Genomic DNA, 21,076 nt, shown 5'->3' on the forward strand with positions numbered 1-21,076 from the left:
TCTGTTATTTATTTGATTACCACGTGTATTACTACTGTGAAGCGCTATGTATATTAATGGCGCTATATAAATAAAGACATACAATACAACATTTCAGTGACATTTCTGCAGACAGACTAATGGCCCATCGAATTAACAGCGGGGTCCCTGGCAGTCCCGTTCAAACTGAATGGGACTGCCTGGCACCCCTGCTGTGTTAATCCAATGGGCCATTAGTCTCTGCAGAAATGTCACTGAAATGTTGCAGCATGTACCCAGCATGTACCCAGCATGTACCCAGCATGTACCCAGCATGTATATAGGAAAAAGAGCCGGCTGCTTGCTCTAGGAGCCACGCTGTGTGTAGCAATCATTAATCAATTAGCTCAGTAGACAGAAACAGACATAAAAGGAATTATAGGGAAGCCTCCTGTGTAGAGTGCATCAGCGTCTTCTCACAGTAAAGTGTGGCTGAAATGTAAGCACCAATTATCCAGAGACATATGTTTATGGCGTGGAGTGTGCGGTATACTCACCATAAATCGCCATGTCCCTAATCCTCAACAGCATCAGTGTAGCTCTGTATACTCCGTCTGTTGGCGTCTATCCAATCCTGGGATGCAGTAGAGTGAAAGTGGATCGGTAGGACGTCCAAGCCTGTACACAATGTGAGAACTCACTTTCTCCTTGAGAAAGCGCCACTGACGGCGTGAAACGCGTGGGAGGAGGAGCTAGGATCTCCATGTGGATGTTCACCTTTTTTTTATGTAGTTTAATAAAGTTTTTTTTATTCCATTTTTGCTGGTGAGTTCTCACATTGTGTTCAGGCTTGGACGTCCTACCGATCCACTTTCACTCTACTGGATCTTGTTGGTGATAGCCCCAGATTTTTCAAGGCAAGTTTAAGGCAAGTTTTAGAATACTCGTCGGCGCACCTGTATTCCAGGTTGGCTTCCTTAAAAAGGCGAGTATAGGATGAACAGTTCATTGGCTGTATTTCTGAGACCCAGTAAATTATTCATTGTTCTGCCCAACAGGGTAGCAATTTAACTGGGTGGCTTTTGCCTGAAGATCAGAGTCCTTTAAAAAAAGAAATGGAAGTTTAGCTTGGTGAATAACTTCTTCGCCCCTTATCCCTCAGTCCCCATGCTGGAATAATTACGGGATGGTCCTTGTGTATCCTATGTGATTGAGTACCCATAACTGTCTCCTCTCCACCCCTTTCACCTCTACTGCTCTCTCGCCTTAAACCTTTCTCCCTCACTGCCACTTACCTGTGGATTTCCCGCACACTCGGTATACGCCAAGCACCCTCTCTCCCCACCTTTAAGTCAAACCTTAAACTCACCTCTTAAATTAAGCATTTTAATAGGAGACTGATGGCTAATGTCCCACACCCAGAGTCACTCCTACCAAGCCTGGTGGCCAAGCACTGCCATCTACTGCACTTATTCCCTCGTCTGCTGTCTCTATAAGTCTCCCAGCAAACTACTTGGATTGTAAGCTCTCCGGGGCAGGGATTTCCTTTCCGATTGTCTGAATTTATTTGCTGCACTTATTGTCTGTACTGTATTGTCTCTTTTGTATAGAGCCCAGTCCACTGTTGGTGCTATTTAAATAAATAAAGATATACATACATACAGTATGTATTTCCCAGGTGATAACCTGCAAGATATTACTGACCCATTAGTATAAGCTTCTTGTTAATATTCTAGCCTACCTTTCATTGACCAAACACTCTTATCAGGAAGATTTGGGAGGAAAATGAGGCAGCTCTATCCTTCTACCGTTGACTCACATTGGGTTGAGGATGTTCTGTATATCCCAGAAGGACGTAGATAAATGATAACTCTTAGTGTTGTCGAGAAATCAGCAGGTCACATTTTTGGGCCCCTTTTAGGTACCTCGAGTGCTGGTCCTCCTGGGTCACCAGGTTTTCCAGGGGAAAGAGGGCCGAAAGGAGACGATGGGCTTCCAGGAATATCCATCCCAGGCCCTCCTGGCTCTGATGGGCGTCCAGGATCCCTTGGCCAACAAGGACCTCCCGGCCCACCTGGACCCTCTGGTATTCCCGGTAAGTATTATGGTGCCCTGTTGCATATCTACATGTGTGGATCTGAAGCGTTCGCTTGTATTTGTAGAGTTACAACGCACAGCTGCTTGAGGCTTAATTATATACTACCAAATTTGTGATTGGCTGCAAAACCCCCATTCAAGTCAACCAGGGTTTTCAGCCGATCATGGTGGGATTGGCTGCTTGGCAGTATATTGACTTAGTAGCAATCATCAACTACCCACTTTATTCGGCACCTCGGAGGTTTGTATGAACAGACACAAATGTCCCTTTGCTATAAAATGGCGGAACGGGAAATTGGGTCCCGGCCATGAAGGCGCGACCAAGTCTCCGCCGGCGTTTGCCGCAGAGGGACGCTCCGTCACTGGACGCTGATCCGCCGCCGCTTCTACGATAAGGTAGGGGGGTCAACTTAAGGGGCTTAGGGTAAGGAGTTTTAGGGTAACGGGTTGAGTTTTTTAGGGTAGAGTGTATGGTTAATATTAGTGGTTAAGATTGGGCGTTTTTAGGATAAGGGTAATGGTTAGGGACTTACCTTAGCGGCAAAGCGGCCGGCGGCAGAGTGTAATGGCAGCGCGGTGACTTGCGGCTAAACGCCGGCTTTCATTTGGTCGTGGCAAAACAACCGCAACCAAATGTCCTAGACCACCAAAATTGAGGCTTAGAGAAGCAATTTGCACATGTCCCATATCATAACAGAAAGCATCACATTCTGCATTATTGACCATAATTTTTCCTATTTGCTATTGTCAAAGCAATGCCTGGTAAGAAATCCGGCGGCTTCCAGATTCCAAGAGCAAGTATTATCATAACACTTGCACAGTCTCCCACCCTGTCTATGTACCATTAGCAGTAGATGACTGAGACGGAATTGTATCGTCAATGTATTGTTTTCGCGTGCAGTTGGAGAGATCTGCCAGCCGGGGGAACCTGGTCTACCGGGACTTCCAGGAGAACAAGGATTTTTAGGAGAGAGAGGATTGAAAGGTAATTTCGGTGACATGCCTGTGCTTGGGGTTAACCCTTCAAAACGCAACGTATTTGTTCGTCTTGTGCACCTCAAGACTAATTGCATTTCAATATATATATATATATATATATATATATATATATATTACAAAAATTGCACATATACATATATGCTGATGATTTTTCCAATAAATGTGTAATAAATAGTGTGTATATAAACATTGATGCACTTAACCCAATATTATACTCATATATACACATATATGCGTGTGTGTGTGTGTGTGTGTGTGTGTATATATATATATATATATATATATATGTGTGTATATAATGTTTTAATATAATGTTTTAATTTAAAAAATATATGTATCCATTTCTGCTATAGTTGGCTATAACAAAAGCATGCTTACATCTGCATTTATAAGTAGTAAAGCACAGTATGTTCTAATGTTGCTAATGTGTAATACGTTTTATTGGGAACCTCAGTAGTGAACCATCTCACATCTTGTTCCAGGTGATAAGGGAGACACCTGTTATAACTGTATAGGAAACAGTATCCTGGGGCTCCCAGGAGAGCCTGGCTTACCTGGGTCCAGCGGAAATCCAGGTAAATGCATCTTTCACCTATTTGCCCTGTGATTGTATTAATGCCCCTCTTGATGGAGTGGTAAACTTATTGAGGGGTGGATAACAAATTGATTGTTTTCAAATAGTGATACATTTTCATAACATAAGAGATCTTAATGCCTGTTGCTTGCTTCAATATTATCTGCTTTGGTGCAACTAGACCAGGGATGGCCAACTCCAGTCCTGAAGGGCTACCAGCAGGCCAGGTTTTCAGGATGTCCCTGCTTCAGCACAGGTGACTCAATCAGTTGGTCAGTCATTGACTGGCTAACTCCAGTCCTCAGGGGCCACCAACAGATCAGAGTTTACGGATAGCCCTGATTCAGCTCAGGTGGCTCAATCATTGGTTCAGTCGAAAACCTGTGCTGAAGCAGGGCTATCCTGAAAACCTGACCTGTTGGTGGCCCTTGAGGACTGAAGTTGACCACTCTTAGACTAGACTCCCGTGGTCCTGCAAAGTCATGTATCAGCTGCATCAATGCGAGAGGTCCTCTCTAGGGCTGAAGGAGCGGCTCAGTGAGTAAAGTGACTGGCACTGAGTGTGAAGCAGGGCAATTCCCGGTGTCGGCTCCTTGTGACCTGGGGCAAGTCACTTTATCTCCCTGTGCCTCAGGCACCAAACACATAGATTGTAAGCTCCACGGGGCAGGGGCAGTGTCTACAAAATTTCTCTGTAAAGCGCCATATAAAACTAGCAGCGCTATACAAGAACAAACTATTATTATTGGTCCAATAAAATGTATCAGTATCTGAAAACAAATATTTGGTTGTTTCAATGAACTTAAAGCAGCCGTCCAAGCTGCCATTTCTTATTTTATTTCTTGTTCCCTTTAATATGTTCATCAATACAATCCACACAATGATAAGTAATTAGCTAAGTTCTCCTGTGATCGATCGGCGAGTATTCAGTTTGGGGGTTCACTAAATGGCTGTCAGTGCAGCAGAAGAGGACCAAAGATGCAAAGTTCTGTGGGGAAGATCATGTGACCAGGCAGTCACTAGATACAACTGGTGCACTGCTAGAGAGAGGGCAGGGCTCAAAAAGGGGTTTGCCAGAGCCTGTTTCAGAAGAGGAAGGGGATGTGACTTTGTAAATGGTTGCTATTTTGTATTAGTTATGTTCTTGAATATGTTGTCATTACCACATCTTACCTTTTTTTAATAGGCTCGCCTGGATTCCCCGGGCAAAAAGGTCAAGCGGGTCTTCCTGGCGGATTGGGTTCTCCAGGATCACCAGTAAGTTTATAATTGTGCCGAGACATTCTCTTGGCGAACACATACTGCCTGGTCGGGTTTCCAAACAAACACATGGACATTGTGTGGAATAGTTTGGACTTCGGTGAGTCACAGCTCAATGAAGTAGATCAGGGGCAGCCAACTCCTGTTCTCAAGGGCCACCAACAAGTCAGGCTTTAAGGATATCCCAGCTTCAGCACGGATGGCTCAATCAGTGGCTCAGTGGAAGACTGAGACACTGATTGAGCCACCTGTGCTGGAGCAGGGCTATCTGTAAACCCTGATCTGTTGGTGGCCCTTGAGGACTGGTGTTGCCCAGCCAACAACTGACAACTGTGCTGAAGCAGGGATAGCCTGAAAACAAAACCTGTTGGTGGCCCTTGAGGACTGGAGTTGGCCGCCCCTGAGATAGAGGAAACAGCCCCCTCACATGCTTCAACTTTACAAAAATATGTTATAAGTACTAGTAGCCACCTGATTTTTGGTAAACAAAGAGACATCAGTCACCCAGGTCTAACCCCACAATATGTCACTGCCGTTGATACATGTTGGTTCTAGGAGGGACTGCACCTCTGAACAGTGGTTAAAGGCCACGAGAGGGGAGTTTGATCTCTGCTTGTCTTCCCCACACAGGGCTTTTCTGGTAGCCCTGGCTCCCCTGGCCGCCCGGGTCTTAAAGGAGAACCGGGTGACTCAAATGCACTTCCCGGCCTGAAAGGAGACAGAGGCGACCCTGGATTCCCAGGACCAGCGGGGACTTCGGGTCAGGATGGGATCCCTGGACGAGATGGCTCACCAGGATTTCCTGGTCCCAAGGGAGAACCAGTATGTCTTACTTCCACACGTAATCAGCACGGTACCAAACTCATTCACATAGCACCAACGATGAAATCGGCATACTGCAAAACAGACATTAGAACACAGGGGGTTAGTGTACAATACAAGGAGATACCAGAAGAGATGAATTTGGGTTCCAAAGAGCTTACAATCTAACAGATATGTTGGGAACACTGTAGGAGTTGGCATATGTTGCATACACTAGCACGTTCGACGTAGCACGATTTCAGTATAAAGTTTTTACAAACCGCTTTCCCTTGTGGTCAGAATAAAGTTATATGGCTTTTTATTCATGGAGTAGTGGAGAGTGGTCACGTTACCCTGGCAGTGAATAGCCGTGTGTCAGCGACACTGGGGATGGCAATAAATCAACCAGTCAAACGTACGATGTTCCAAAAGAACATATTTATATCGTGCTTCCCGTGCGTGTGTAAAACGTAACCACATTCCCATCTTGGAATGGTTCCTTTAGGATGTTCCTGGTGGCATTTCTAACTATGTGCTTTAGAATGGCCTAGAATTTGCAACTAGCTTTATCGGGGCGGCCCGGCTGACATGTTTCTGTGTTGTATTTAGGGTGGCCTCGCCTTCAAAGGTGACCGAGGACTTCCAGGTGATCCTGGGGTCCCTGGCTTCTCTGGAGACAAAGGGCCAATGGGTCCTCCTGGCTTTGGCCCATTGGGTCCCGCTGGGGAAAAAGGTGTGCAAGGTGTCTCTGGCCGTCCAGGGGCACCAGGAGTTCCAGGTAATACCAGCTGACCACTGCAGAAATGGGCAGATTCTGGGACGTTCTGTCGCATATGACATATTTAAACATATATACCATCTCTTTCCTTTGTTTTTACCTTTTTTTTAAAACTTTCTCTATCCCAAAGACTTCTTTCTATCAGATCTTTCTTTCTACTGCCGGCTAATCTTTTTCTGTACCGTGGGGATGAACTGACATTAGCAAAGCAGTGTGGTCCTAGGGTCTAGACAGCGATGCAGAAAGCACACTCTGTACTTCTTTACAAATACCTAAAATGTTCTTGATAGTTTTCAATTAGATGCCTTATTCCTTGAATGACTCCTTATAAAAAAAATATATATACATATATATACCTGTGTACGTATATATATATATATTTGTATATATAATACTCCTCATACGATTGTATTTTCTGTACCTCTAAGTCCCCATTCTTCTCCCCTTCACATTAGAACCAGCCCTTTGCATTATGGGCGGAATAGTGAAAGATTGACTGTGCACTGCGAGAGATTTGGCTCTCAAACATAAACCGCCACTTTGCCCACATCATGTTGTTTCTTCTCAGGCCCTAAAGGTTCTGCTGGACAAACTGTGACAGAACCAGGAATCCCAGGGTCACCTGGTCTCCCGGGTATCCCAGGTGATTTCGGATCTCCAGGTGAGAGGCACACAGAATTCTGCTGGATGGGTTTTTTTTCTTCTATGTTAATCTGTATATTTTTCTTACCAAGGAGAAGGTTCTGGGGGGAGGGGGGGGTACAAAGTAAAAGATATCAAGAATACAGTAGCTTTCATAAGTGCATCTAGATGTTTCCAACAGGTTCCATCAGCGTCTTCCAGTCTAGAAAGTCGATTGAGTGGAGACATTGCACTCAGCAGCAATGTCTTAAGGCATGGGTGGGCAACTCCAGTCCTCAAGGGCCACCAACAGGCCAGGTATTAGGGATATCCCTGTTTCAGCACAGGTGGCTCAATCAGTGGCTCATTGAAAGACCTGATCTGTTGGTTGCCCTTGAGGACTGAAGTTGGCCAGTCAACATCTAACCAACTGTTTGAGCCACCTGTGCTGAAACAGGAGTATCCCTAATACCTGGCCTGTTGGTGGCCCTCGAGGACTGGAGTTGGCCAACCCTGACATAGATGCATTTCCCGGCCGGGGCATGCAACCTAATAAAATAGCGGAGCAGAAACCCTTATATTCTCAGATGTCTTCTTGATGAGAGATCTGAAAAGTGTGCAAGTAATGAACATCACCGTCCATCCACTGGGGTGTGTTTCATTGCCCGTTATTTCTTTTCTGATACAAGCATTGTGTGTTCATAGGAGACCCTGGTCAGTCTGGTCAGCCTGGACTTCCAGGTCTTCCAGGGGCAAAAGGAGACGCAGGTGTTTCAGGCATTGGACTCCCCGGCCCATCAGGGCAAAAAGGTAGAATTTCCGTCAGTCTCTGACGCTCCGTGTTCTTGTTATACTGCAGATATTCACATTCTGGGATTTACAAACAGTAAACATATTGCTTTTTAGCTTCCAAAGTTAATTGGAAGCCGTAATCTCCCTAAATCTTCCACAGCATGGGCAGCCAAGTCTAGGTTAATGAAGGTACAGAGCCACTTAAATACATGTATTTTGGCCGCGCTGGGGTTATCTGTTTGTTTGATCTTTGGATTCTGCTGAAGCTGGTAGTAGGACAAACTCCATCACGGATATGATACATAAGTGACAAAGCCCTTCACAGCCTGAAGGTGTATCTGCTACATCTCATACTGGGTTCCCATGTGTATTTTATTTCATGCAATAGCAATAACATACAGTACCTGCCCACAAGTTCCCACAAAACATAGAACTTATCCAGAACAATGGCACTGACCGGCAGTGCGTTCTGCTGGTCTCCTTATTTTGTGGGATGAAGAGTCATTTCTCCTGTGTGTACTAGGGATTCCAGGAAGTCCTGGTCCACCTGGATCACCGGGTTCCTCAGGAAGACCCGGCTCAGATGGGATACCTGGGCAGTCTGGCTTACCAGGGTCAAAGGTAAGGGTGTTGTGTGTTATTCACTCCACATTGTGCAAACTGTGTGTAAGTCAGTAGTAAGCACAGTGGGATCTGCATGGGATGCCTTTGCTGGTTTCTAGTTTGGGGCTTATACTGCACCATGTTACTGATAAAAAAAGAGGATTCAGTCATTGAAACATTGCAGTAACAAGGTCTAAGATATAAAGCAGTTTGTAGAAAATTACAAACGGTGGCCATTTTTATAAGTCCCTGCAAAATAATTACCTTCATCGGCATTTCTCTGAACTGGAAAACCATGAAATTAAAGACCATTTGCACACACCATGGAAAGTAAAGACCATTTGCACACACCATGGAAAGTAAAGACCATTTGCACACACCATGGAAATTATTAAAGACCATTTGCACACACCATGGAAATTATTAAAGACCATTTGCACACACCATGGAAATTAAAGACCATTTGCACACACCATGGAAATTAAACACCATTTGCACACACCATGGAAATTAAAGACCATTTGCACACACCATGGAAATTAAAGACCATTTGCACACACCATGGAAATTAAAGACCATTTGCACACACCATGGAAATTAAAGACCATTTGCACACACCATGGAAATTATTAAAGACCATTTGCACACACCATGGAAATTAAAGACAATTTGCACACATCTTTCATTTATGGGTCTAACTAAGTGGGATTACACCATTAAAGAATTGTAAGTGTTTTTTTATTAAGTATGTCCTATAGACATAAACACATAAACATACTATAGCAAAGCTGGAGCATAGCTCTCTTGAATACATCAGACACAAGAGGTGAGGGTTCCCTTCCTGTCTTTGACACTTGCTCTTTGGTTAATTACTTCACCTCCCATCAGTGAATGTTTTCCTATCGATTATCTTATTAATAATAATAATAACAAATCGTGATACATTCTGGGCACTAGCATTAGAGAACCTTCAACAAGTCTACGTTCCTTGTTGTTTTGTCCAATGAAAGGGTGACCCTGGATTCGGACTGCCTGGGCTTCAGGGACCTCCAGGTTCCTCTGGATTGAAAGGGTCACTGGGACCAAAAGGAGACCCAGGCTTTCCAGGGAACCCGGGCCTCCAAGGCCGCACAGGATTTGATGGATCACCAGGATCAAAAGGTATGGAGTACTGATGGGGTGGGGGGGGGGGGAGTACTGATGGGGTGGGGGGGGGAGTACTGATGGGATGGGGGGAGGGGGCATACTGATATGACGTGAAGTTGTATTAGGAATGGACTGAAGGTGTAGCTTAGTGGTAAGGACACTTACCTTTGAAGTGGACAAGCCCAGTTTTTATCCGTGTGACCTTGGGCGAGTCACTTTATCTCCGTGTGCGTCAGGCACCATAAATGACATTATTGTAAGCTCCTCAGGGCAGAGACGCGTTGGGCCGGCACCATTCTATGAACAGCGCTACATATATTGTCCGCACTATGTAAGAATAGGGTTAGAAAAAGATGGCGCTTATTGGACATGGACTTAAATTAGCAGAACAGGTGACACTTTTTTTGTATGTAAAAAGAAAAATAGGTTTGAAGTAGGGTGGTCTCCGGAACTGAACCCCATTCATTTAAGCTGCGGGGACCCCCTGCTTCCCGAGATACTGACCTCCGTAGGGGGTACCTGTATCTCTTTGCAGTTTATATGTCCCACGTCATGTGGGGCAATAGGAAGCTGCAAGGGAGGATGTCACGGCTTCCTATTGGCTCGAGAGACATTTAAGCCGCCATTTTCATAACCCCAACTAGCCCAGCTGGAGCTGTTACTGGCATCCCCTTCCCGAGGTAAGTACCTCGGGGAGTAAGGGCTCCGGAGACCCCCTGCTTCATACCTATTAAAAAACACACACAGAAAAGTGTCACCAGTTCTGCTGCTTTAGAGGCAGAAATGGGACAATGAACCGAAAGACCATGTTATAATCCGGAGAGTTTAGCTATCTTGGTTGTCCCCAGAGAGCCCAATTGCACTGTCACAACATATTGCGATAAAATGTGCAAGTCTGTTTTTGGATTGATGGTTTAACTATTCTCCCAACTCTCACTCAACAAATCCCTTTTCCTGCTCTCCTACGATATTACGTCACCCTTCTCCACCCTTCTCCACCCTTCTCCACCATGGAACGGTTCAGATCAAACCAAATGCATCTAATGTTAATCATTATTTTTTAGGTGACGCGGGGCAAAATGGGCTGCCCGGAAATCCTGGAGCCCCGGGGACACCGGGCATTGGGGGTCAGGGCCCCCTTGGACCACCAGGGCTTCCTGGACCAGCCGGCCCACCGGGTAAGACTAGGAATGATCAGTTGTTGTGTTTTTACATACACGTTGTGTTTAGGCACACAATCAGAACGTCCTATCACAGCGATAGTAACATGGGGTTCTACCAAACCGTGTCAGTAAGACCAGCTACACCAACAAACTGGTTGTTTCACCAATGGCCAGTGTCACGTTATAGAAGAATAAGCCAGGTAAGGGGGACAGCACACAGGGCAATATCATAACAGGGGCATTCCCACAATTTCTTTAAAAAAAACAGAGGAATCAAAGAAAAAAGTATATAAATAAAGCTACTTTCTATTTCATCTTGGAGGTCATGTAACACACGTAATCACTAGGCAACAAAATAACTGTTTCCTAAGAGTGAAACGGCTATTTTTAATTACCCTCCAAAAATCCTTAGAACCCAACACACATCTGCTACGAAAGATAAGAGTCACTGTAGATCAGGTGTGAATAGCTCGAGTCTTTTACTGGGCCACTGATTGAGCCACTAGTGCTGAAGCAGGATTATCCTGACCCGACGGTGGCCCTTGATATCGCCAGCTCAGCGCTTCCGCGCACAAAGCCCTATTCAAGTCAGTGGTGCTTTCCGGGTGCTGGCTCAGAATCCGCGCACTTTATTGAAGAAGGCCTAAAGGGGGAGATTGACTGAGGTCCATTGTGGTGTAACGCCCCCAATCTGGCGTTAACTGAAAGGGATCGAATGCGTTGACCCACAGCTGACCTCCAGGAATCTCCCCCAATGTGTCTAAATATCATCAAAATGCAAAAAAAAAAAAAGACAACAAGAACGATGTTGGAAGTCGCATACGTTGATTTCATTTTCTTTCACATGTTATTTGATTTTGGTCATTGTTTTTATGTTGATTGAATAATTGAAATTGCCTTTATTTTTCCCCCAAAGTTAACCCGTTTTAGATTTGCTGTGTTCACCCGCATTGTTAAATTCTATTCACTGGCTAGGAGTCACTTTTCTGCACTTGCACACTAATAATCACGCAGAATGCGGTCAATATATTTTCATTCACCACTGCTTTAAAATACTTGAGCACTTGTATACTTTTCGAGCACATCTTTCCTGTGTATAGTTGCTTCACGGCGAGTCTCCTGTTTATACTGCACGTCCACTGAATTGTACCCAAAACTCCCCAGTGCTGGAAGTACCCCAATGGGAACCTTCCAACATGAACGCGTTAAACGCCGAACAGAACTATTGCACACAAAGTCTCTGGAGATCACAAATCATTTCACTTGGCAGACCTTGTATCACAGTATTCTATACGGCACAGTGTCACCTATATTAATGGCTAAGCTACTAACCGCATGCTGCTTTTCATGTGCAATGCATGCCTAAACCACCAACTAATTCACTATTGTTTGTGTTCTGTCTGTGTCTGCACTGAATGACCAGTTTCATGCACGTGATCTGTATATTTCATGCAATCCTATATTGTTTCGGACCGTATTGTAACTTGGGCTTAATATCATTTTGTTATCCATATAAATGGATATTCAGTATTTCGATTCCTTTACGGTCAGAGCAGCAAGAGATCCAGTGCAGTCATTTGTTGCAAAACACTTTGGCAGCAAAGGAGATCATTGTTATAAATAAAAGAAATACATATATATTCATATGTATGGTACATTGGAAGATTAAACAAAATTAATCAATGGGTTAAAGGTTCATTCTTACTAGCATTCCTAAGGTTTCCATTCTCTCGCCCAGGTCTCAATTCAAAGATTTAAACAGCGCAACCTTTAAGCGAGGTGGCAATCCGATGAATCCCAGATGCAGTACTGGCATGAGTTGTAATCCACCGCTGGTAGTGAGAGAGATAATTACTTTAGGTTCTGGCAAAAGTACAAACTACAGTAGAATTTGCAACAGAAAAGGCATCCAGCCTGTTTATCTGTGGGGTGTAACTTCTGTAACAAGTAACTTCCAATTCTAAGACACCAACCAGTATGAGTTTAATAGGATTCCTCTTGTGTATTGTACAAATTGGCTGTCTGTATTAGTGCACTGCCCCAAAACCGACTGAGTTCCTGCAACTCATTAAATTGTCACCCTAATAGACAAAGACGGGTGGGGGGGGCGTGTTGGTCCTGTCTTCCATGTAGTAACAGAGGAGGGAGAGGGAGTAGGGGCTGTGATACTTTTTATTGGACCAACAAGTAGTTGATACGTTACAAGCTTTCCAAACTCTCTGGGTCCTTCATCGGGTATATTAAGATGGGTAGTTTTTGGCAGCTTCTCTTGTTAATATTGATTAGCTAAGAATTTAGTTCCAAAATAATATGTGAGGTACTTGTTATCCCCTCTGCTGCCAGACCTGTAACTATTTGTACCTTGGCTTTCCATGGTAATGACAATGTGCTTTCAGTGGATTGCGGATCATTCCAGACTTTTCAGAGCATTTTAAAATGTAATGTTATAGCAAGTGTCGCCTATCCCTGCTGCCACCAATGCCAACAAAGGCCCTTATGTATTGCCGCTTGGTATCGCAGAGATGTAGCACTCATAGTAACCCTAAGAAGCAGTGGATACATTTTGCTGTGAAACCAGAGTTTTTTGCTATGATCCCACACTTCTCTTTCATGGGGAATTTAAACTTACATGTAACAACACATAAGAACGCCTGTGCTGGTCCCATAACCAGATGCAGAGTATCCCTGTGTATATCTGCTTCGTCCTATTTTATTAATTACGTTTTTGGTAGCAGATGCCAAATGATGGTGCAGCACTAGTAAACAAATACTGCACAGCACGTAAATCCACTCGGCAAACTATCTCTTTCCATTTAGGCTTCAGCAACTTTGGACCATGTTTACTAAGCAGTGCTCTGCCATAAGACATGGCACTGGTAGAGAGACAGCTTTTGGTCCATTCAAGTGAAGGAACTCTAAGGGGGTCTTCTGTCACCAGAAGGTATCTTATGGCATAGCAACGCTTAGTAAATATGGCCCTAATACCTTAAATGTGAGATTTCTAACCCAATTCAGGGATGTCTTATTCAGATTTAGCATAAATAGAGTGTGGAAACCTCCGTCTACATACAGTTGTGGCTCTGGAAATGAAGGTGTTAAAATTGCTGTCATTTCTAACCATGAGAGCACATGGCAGGATGGGGAGAATATGCCCCTCTGCTTAGCAAGTAACCGGCGTTTGTCAAAACAAATGGGGGCTTAGTGGCCAATCCAGTTCTTGACTTTCATTTGTTGGGACGCTGCTGTTGCGCAGGCAGCGTGAGCGGCCTTTGTTATGAGGCGCTGTTAAAATGCGACTTTAGCTGGATCCGGCAGGAGAACATTAGTGGGACAGAATGGGATTTTGTAAAGAGGGCACCGTTATAATGGACAACACATATTGTCACAAAGGCCGTAAAGCAGGACAACCTGTCCTGCAACGCTAAAGAACCACAAATCTAAACGTATAGCTCATATTGAAATAATACATGAAAGGACAGGCAATTTATAACTCCTATAAATGGCATTGAACTAAAAGGTTTTTGTTTTTTTAACAATGTGAGCTAATCTTGTTTCTCTTCCTTTTCTTTAATTAACTGTAGCATAGACTTCTGTTTGTTCTATAACCTGTGTGTGCTTCTTTTATTTTTTATCCTAACCTAACATCTCCCTGACTGCATTCCTTACAACTCATTTCTGCTTGGTGTGTCTACTTGCTGGTGATCCTAAACCTGATGACGTGTGACCCAAGGTTACCAAGGTACTGTGGCTGCTTCTCCAGATTTCTGGTCGTTTAACTATGTGTCCAGTAACCAAGACCCAAGGACAGAGTTGACACTCAACAACCTCACAGCGTTTGAGGTTTTTTTTTATACCACTGGCGTTAACTAACTGGAAGAGTGCACTGTTACATTCTTGCAAACCCACAAATGTTAAGATGAGAACATATTTTTATGACTGTTCAGATCAGCTTGTTTGTGGAATAAGAAATGGCTTGTACCATTTATAGATATATCACTGACCGTTAAAGAAGGGTAGGTAGCCATCCTAGCCTTGACGGTTTGGTGGACAGCACGATTGATGGTAGACCAAGAACTTTTTTAGTATAAATATTTGCATTATCCTGTAAACCAAGGGTTGCCAACGCCAGTCCTCAAGGGCCGCGAACAGGTTAGGTTTTCAGGACATCCCTGCTTCAGCACAGATGGCTCAATCAGTGGCTCGGTTGAAGACTTAGCCTCTGATTGAGGCACCTGTGCTGAAGCAGGGATATCTTTAAAACTTGACCTGTTGGTGGCCCTTGAGGACTGGAGTTGGCCAGCCCTGGTGTAAACTCCCAATAATACCAAACTAGCCCAAACTCATATCACTGATTGACGTTACTTTTATTTATTATCCATGCTTTTTGCTTTGCTTCAGATGCTGGATAAAGTATCACACATTTATATTTGATGTAACTTGCTGGAAGAACTCCCTATTTGGAAAATTCAAATATACAGAAACATGAATAAAAATTGGTCGTTTTGGGGGGGGGGGGGTCAGCAACATATTTATAAGTAGGGTGTTGATGCAAAAGGAATATAAACACACTCGGCAGACTACAAAAGACTCGCCTTTAATATATATGAGTTACAAAGAAAAATGTCTCGTTGTCTCCAGTCTTAAGAAGTTAAGAATCCAGCTCGTGATCACCAAATTCTTCCAAACAAAGTCATATATTTTGTATTAAACAATCAAAAATCTAATTATTTGTCCGGATTTCTCAGACAGTGACAGTTTTTTTTTATTACTGAACGTGCTACAATGTACTGACCTTCCAATGAAATGTCCCATTGCAATGTAGGAGTACCAGGTATTCAGGGCGATAAGGGCGATCCTGGGCCTCAAGGGTTTGATGCCCCTGGGCTGCCAGGAGACCGTGGCAATCCTGGATTTCCAGGAGAACGGGGATTTGTGGGCCCTCCTGGGTCACCGGGTTCAACAGGTCGTGATGGAGCACCAGGCTTCTCGGGTCAGTATGTCTCTGGTTCCTAATAACAGGTTATGTTTGAGTATCTCCGAAACGGTCAACCAAACCCCAGGGACATCTCTGTAGCCATTAAGTTGATGCTAATAGTCACATGTTTATCTAAGTCAGTGGTTACCAAACTTTTTTTGGTTGTGGAATCCTATGTGATATTCTGAGGAACCCCAACCCACTCTAATAGCGTGCCTGAGATCAGATGCATTGTAAGGAACCCCAACCCTCTCTAATAGGGCGTCTGAGATCAGATGCATTGTAAGGAACCCCAACCCTCTCTAATAGCGTGTCTGAGATCAGATGCAGTGTAAGGAACCCCAACCCTCTCTAATAGCGCGTCTGAGATCAGATGCATTGTATGGAACCCCAACCCTCTCTAATAGCGTGTCTGAGATCAGATGCATTGTAAGGAACCCCAACCCTCTCTAATAGCGTGTTTGAGATCAGATGCATTGTAAGGAACCCCAACCCTCTCTAATAGCGCGTCTGAGATTAAATGCAATGTAAATTCTTCTGTATTTGGTACAATTTTAAAATGACCTGAAAAATACAGGGAACCCTTTCGGGGTGCCCAGGGAACCCGTGTTGAAAAACACTGATCTAAGTGCTTTGCACATACACGGTCGTGTATAACAGGAACATTCTGAGGTCCCAGCAGAGTTGCTGTACTGGGCGCTCCTTTTTCTCCATGAGACTTGAGATGATGAAACTCCATGCATTATTTAGTTTTTTATACCGACTTTGTATGCTTTTTGTTTTTTTTGAAGGTGCTAAAGGTGAAATGGGAGTGATGGGACCACCAGGACCTGTGGGACCACCGGGAAATTCTGGAGGTCCTGGATTCCCTGGTCCTAAAGGTAACATAGTGATAAAGGTGGGCTTTACCTTAACTGCCACACAATATTATATTCATCGCTGTAGTAGCCATATTAGTGATAGCAGTGAGGTACGTTGCATTGGAGCAGCAGCAGAGTTATTTACACGTGTTTGAGCTTTGAATACCTCACACACGTCTTCTTTAGATTAAACCAGAGGCTTGAGAAATCTACGAAGAACTTTCTTACTGGTTTGATACGAAAGTATTGCAATGAACGTGAATCTGTATGCAACCGATGCAGCTCTGCACCCATGTGCTGGGGTATACAAAGCAGGAACAGCAGCTCCTATATCAGTGCTCCGAGTATGGAAAAAAAAACATTTCAACCATATATTGATATGTAACAACATCTGCGAAGTCTGGACACATTCATATAGTAATGCAGGGGATAGTCACAGTTGGTACAAAAGTCCTATTATGCTCCAGAAGAAAAGTTCATAGGGGATGCCTTTGGCCCCACAGTTGTGATGACCGCAGTTCCCCTCTCTGGCTGTAAGGCTGTGTCCATGCTGGCGAAGACCGCGCAGAGGCGTGGCCTTGAGGCAATGATCGTGCCCAAAGACCGCGCGGGTGATAGCAGGAGGGGCCGCGTGGTGTGCGAGGAATCGGTTGAAACTGATTTTTCGGTGTGATGGGCAGGTGACGTGAGCGGTTCGCCCAATGAGAGTGAACCAGCTCCGTGACGTCACAGACACGACCCTACACACACCCCTCACGGCGCATCTACCTTGGCCACAAAACGCTCCCGCTTAACGCGGGTGACATCTCTCAAGCGCAGTCTTCGGCTGCATGGACGCAGCCTAACAGTTCAATCTCCCGGAGCTAGACAAATGTGAGCAAGTAGATAGTCCTCGAGTAATAGTTATTGAATCATATAGTACTCGCGACCTTCTAGTAGCTGCGTCTGGTATCGGCGTGCTCCCTGCTTGCGATGTGGTGAGCCGGAAAGAATTTGCATGGGAGAGGGGAGAAAGCATGCGCTGCCTGAGAAAAAATGATGGCGGCTGGATCGCTGTATACAAATAAAGACTATTTATTTTGCGATCCAGCCTCCATCATTTTTTCCCAGGCAGTGCGTGCTTTCTTCTCTCTCCCATGGGAATGCTTCATGTTACGGAGTAGCAGGCTGCAACATCATTACATATTTCACCATGTAGCCCAGTCCTAAGGTTTTATGATCGGTATAAAGAATAAAGTGAAGTCATTTCATTCCCAGCTACTCTGGGAATTTTATTTTGGTGGGGGGGGGGGGGGTTGGGAGGGTCCTTATTTAGGGACCCACAGTTTTAAATCCTGTTAGAAAATGAAGTTGCATTTTTGGGTGGATTACTTGAGATTACTCAAATTACTCATTGACCTCAATAGGGATTTTTGCCCGAACACTTTGGCGTATATAAAATTAACCCCTTAAGTGGTTTATAGTGCGGGGCCATGAGGCTGTGTGTTTAACAATATCTTACACAAGCAAACTCGTACACATCAACATCACTGTATTCCTAACTATGGCCACAGCCTGGACAGAGAAATAGCGGATAATAATGCGGCTACTTACACACAACTGACCTGTACATTAGGAATCTTGGAGGATGTGCGATCTACATGTGTTGTATATTCTAGGCAATGAGGGGTTCCCTGGAAAAGCTGGCCCGCCAGGCTCGGTGGGCTTTAAAGGTGATAAGGGTTCCACTGGCATACAAGGTCGACCTGGGACAGTCGATATGGGCGGCCTGATATCTAAAGGAAGTAAAGGAGAACTTGGACCACTAGGTAAGAAAAAAGAGGGACTGTGCGGATAGGGAAGAGTAGCGGCCAACCTAAACCAGTTGGAAAAGATTCATGTAGCCAACTGACTGTGAGAAACAGTTCTCCTTATTCACCTGGTGCATGTCACTTTACCTCCCTGCAAGAACAATTAGATTGTAAGCTTTTTGGGCCAGCGATTTATACTGTATGCCTGCACTTTTAAATGCAATTAATATTATGGTCCATGTTCGAGTGACACCGCATTTCATCTTACTGTATATTCTTCAAATGGCTTTAACTTCATAAATGCAATTTCATAGTAAAACTGTCACACACTGTGCAGTGTCGCAGGCTCCTCCGGGCTCTGAAATGGTTAATTGAGAGAGCACAAAAATGTTGTAACGCTGTATGTTTGGTGATTTCCTCTAAGTGTTTTTGCTAAACTGTGGAACACTGCGCCGATGATGACAAATTGTTACGGGAATAGAATGTTATTCCTTGCCTTCCCAACACATTTTAGGGTGGACCCCAAGGACTGTGAGATGTTCCTCACATCTATCTTTGAGATGTTCCTCACAATCTCTTTGGAACACATAGGAGAGTCCATAATCACAGAGCTGAACTTGGTGTGCCTCTCAATTCCGATGTTGTTGTTAGAACAAGCAAGTAACATTTCCCTCTATTTAATACAGTGACAATGCATTAACCGCCACACACTTCAACTGAACATTATGCATTGTCACCTTTGCGTTGCTTTATTTCTCACTATATTGAATAGGAACCATTAAACTTCAGAGGCAAACCAATCGCTGACACCAATGTTTGCAACTTCTTATGGGCATCACTGTGTCCAAGAGTGAGGCTTAGGGTGACTTCCATTTTAGTGGAATATTTCTGACGTTGATCAGTTAGGCTCTGTTGAAGTCCATGAGTCTACAAGAGGCGGTGGTGACTAAATGAGGAGGCTGCTTTAACACTTATTCAACATGCCTTCCAGTTCCTTCCCTGTGCTGGAGAATATTTCAGTCCCATTTGTTTGAATAGAGCCGATATCTTCTCCAGTACTAGGAAGTGGTTTCACAGCCTGTTGAATAGAGACCTGAGTGAAGGAAGCTGCCGTATCTCTGGATGTTGGGGGTACCCTTCCAGTTGAGTGGTATATGCAGTGTTGCCACCTTCTATGGAAGGCTAACTCTGAGACTTTTTGCAATAAACATTTTTACATGTATTTATCTTATTTATATATTTATTTCTCTTACCGGCGGCGGCAGCATCTCCCGGCATCATCTCTCCCTGCAAGGTCCCGTCAGCATGGCTCCGCGACGTCAAATGGCGACGTTGCCATGACAACATAACGTCACAGTGTCACGCGACGTCAAGTTGCCATGACAACGGAGCGCCTTATGGTGCTGAGGCCGAAACCCGGAGTCTCTGGGTCAAACTCGCAGTGGTGGCAACCCTGGGTATATGTCAGTCCTGTTTGAAGCATTGCTGTTCAGGGTGTGGGCACAGGCGTAGTGACTTATTTACTGTCTTGTTCGTGACTTTGCAGTCCACGCGTGGACACTGCGTTACTTCCAACCCCATGTCACATTTTCTCTTATCTTCCTAAAGGCGTGGCAGGAGTCAACGGAGCGAAAGGCATCAGTGGGCTTCCTGGTGACCCGGGGTCACCGGGTCAAAGCGGACTTCCAGGATCACCAGGATTTGCAGGTGTGGGGGGATAGCAAATAGACCTCTGACATTAACCATACGACCGCCAAAGTGGTTTGCATGACATTGCAGAAGGATTCTTCGAGGGCCCCTCTGGTCCTACATTACACGCACAGCACATGATCTAAAACTGCAATCCTTCCTGAGCAAATCCCAAGACTGTTATTTGTTTAAATGCTTCGCCTTCTCCTTTCTAAGCACATGTTCTCACCACGCTACTCAGTCATTTTTTTTATTTTGGAGAAACGCTGATTTTTTTTTGGTCAACTCCTAAAAAAAAATGAGGACTTCTTAAGCAAATGTCTTTCCATGTCATCACTGACCCCCGAACCTTTGGACATTCCACCTTTGCACTGGTTTATGCTGTTGGTTCTCTTGTTGGTGCTAGCCGGTGAGATCAAAGCGGGGGCACCTGCATGCCAATACATTGTAGTATCCCACCGGTTACATGTAATGGTAGATATTTATCAAAGTCTCCAAACTGCAAAACCAATGCAAAAAAAGACCACATGGGATTCACCAACGGGAGATTCCATTGGAGCACTAAATGTTGGTTGTCTTTATAACTCCGTGGCTGTCTTGCATCGGTTCGGCAGCTGGCCGATACCGATAACTCATTCCCCCGACATTTGACACGTGATAACAAAATCTCGTTAACTCCTAACTTCCTCATATTTCTGTATTATTTCCTCAGGGCCTAAAGGAGACTCTGGTTTTTCTGGACAGCCCGGTCCTTCGGGGTCCCCCGGACAGAAAGGCAGCATGGGAGAAATGGGACTTCCTGGTGGGTTTCCCATGAGGTGCAAAGAGAGGGGGTAGGGGGGGGTCACAAGACAAACATGGCATTTTGCAATAGACTTTATGCTGAATGGCGTGTTCACCCTCCATCTCTTGGCATCCAAGTAGTGAGGTCTGTGTTGATTTGGAAGGTGGAGAGCAACAAAAAACACTA

At 44.6% G+C, this 21,076-nt stretch overlaps 1 protein-coding gene across 1 annotated transcript in view; it reads left to right on the top strand.

The window, feature by feature from the left end:
* The window catches only part of COL4A5 (collagen type IV alpha 5 chain), a 122,288-nt gene that overhangs the window by 74,295 nt on the left and 26,917 nt on the right, over window positions 1-21,076 (top strand). Inside the window, exons 20-35 of the mRNA XM_075573450.1 lie at window positions 1,880-2,053; window positions 2,957-3,040; window positions 3,537-3,629; window positions 4,815-4,885; window positions 5,519-5,710; window positions 6,299-6,467; window positions 7,036-7,128; window positions 7,794-7,898; window positions 8,404-8,501; window positions 9,494-9,644; window positions 10,694-10,807; window positions 15,615-15,782; window positions 16,559-16,648; window positions 18,286-18,435; window positions 20,026-20,124; window positions 20,819-20,908. Coding sequence (XP_075429565.1) covers window positions 1,880-2,053; window positions 2,957-3,040; window positions 3,537-3,629; window positions 4,815-4,885; window positions 5,519-5,710; window positions 6,299-6,467; window positions 7,036-7,128; window positions 7,794-7,898; window positions 8,404-8,501; window positions 9,494-9,644; window positions 10,694-10,807; window positions 15,615-15,782; window positions 16,559-16,648; window positions 18,286-18,435; window positions 20,026-20,124; window positions 20,819-20,908 — 1,941 coding nt within the window. The remainder of the gene's footprint in view (window positions 1-1,879; window positions 2,054-2,956; window positions 3,041-3,536; window positions 3,630-4,814; window positions 4,886-5,518; window positions 5,711-6,298; window positions 6,468-7,035; window positions 7,129-7,793; window positions 7,899-8,403; window positions 8,502-9,493; window positions 9,645-10,693; window positions 10,808-15,614; window positions 15,783-16,558; window positions 16,649-18,285; window positions 18,436-20,025; window positions 20,125-20,818; window positions 20,909-21,076) is intronic.

The sequence above is a fragment of the Ascaphus truei genome, chromosome 16 (assembly GCF_040206685.1).
Source record: "Ascaphus truei isolate aAscTru1 chromosome 16, aAscTru1.hap1, whole genome shotgun sequence".
NCBI classification, from domain to species: domain Eukaryota; kingdom Metazoa; phylum Chordata; class Amphibia; order Anura; family Ascaphidae; genus Ascaphus; species Ascaphus truei.